The 309-nt window shown below is 66.7% G+C and overlaps 1 protein-coding gene across 1 annotated transcript; it reads right to left on the bottom strand.

Annotated features, from left to right (window-relative positions):
• On the bottom strand, nt 1–309 carry LOC101623265 (keratin-associated protein 3-3-like). The gene has a single exon (XM_004684967.1). The coding sequence runs from the start codon at nt 307–309 to the stop codon at nt 1–3; it is 309 nt and encodes a 102-aa protein (XP_004685024.1).

Genomic DNA, 309 nt, shown 5'->3' with positions numbered 1-309 from the left:
CTAGCAGCAGCAGCTGGGCGTGCAGGGGTCACCAGGGCAGGGCTGGACATAGGTGGTGAGGTTCAGGGTCTCCAGGCCTGGGGTGGGCTGGGAGGAGTTGAGCAGGAAGTAGCTGGGCACACAGGGCTGAGGAATGTGGCAGGGAGGGGGGGTGTTATCACAGCAGGTGGGCCCCAGCAGCCAGGTGTTGTGAGGGCAGGTGCTGGGCAGGCAGACGCCGCAGCGGCAGCACTTGTCGGAGGAGCAGATGGTGGTGGCCGGGCCGGTGGGGACACTGCAGCAGCAGCGGGGAGCACAGCAGCAAGACAT

Source organism: Condylura cristata, unplaced genomic scaffold, assembly GCF_000260355.1.
Source record: "Condylura cristata isolate star-nosed mole 26May11 unplaced genomic scaffold, ConCri1.0 scaffold00017, whole genome shotgun sequence".
Classification (NCBI taxonomy): Eukaryota; Metazoa; Chordata; class Mammalia; order Eulipotyphla; family Talpidae; genus Condylura; species Condylura cristata.
This window is presented reverse-complemented; position numbering and strand designations above follow the sequence as displayed.

What these genes read in the sequence shown, in the direction of transcription:
- LOC101623265 (XM_004684967.1), bottom strand. Translation starts at nt 309, where the DNA reads ATGTCTTGCTGCTGTGCTCCCCGCTGCTGCTGCAGTGTCCCCACCGGC.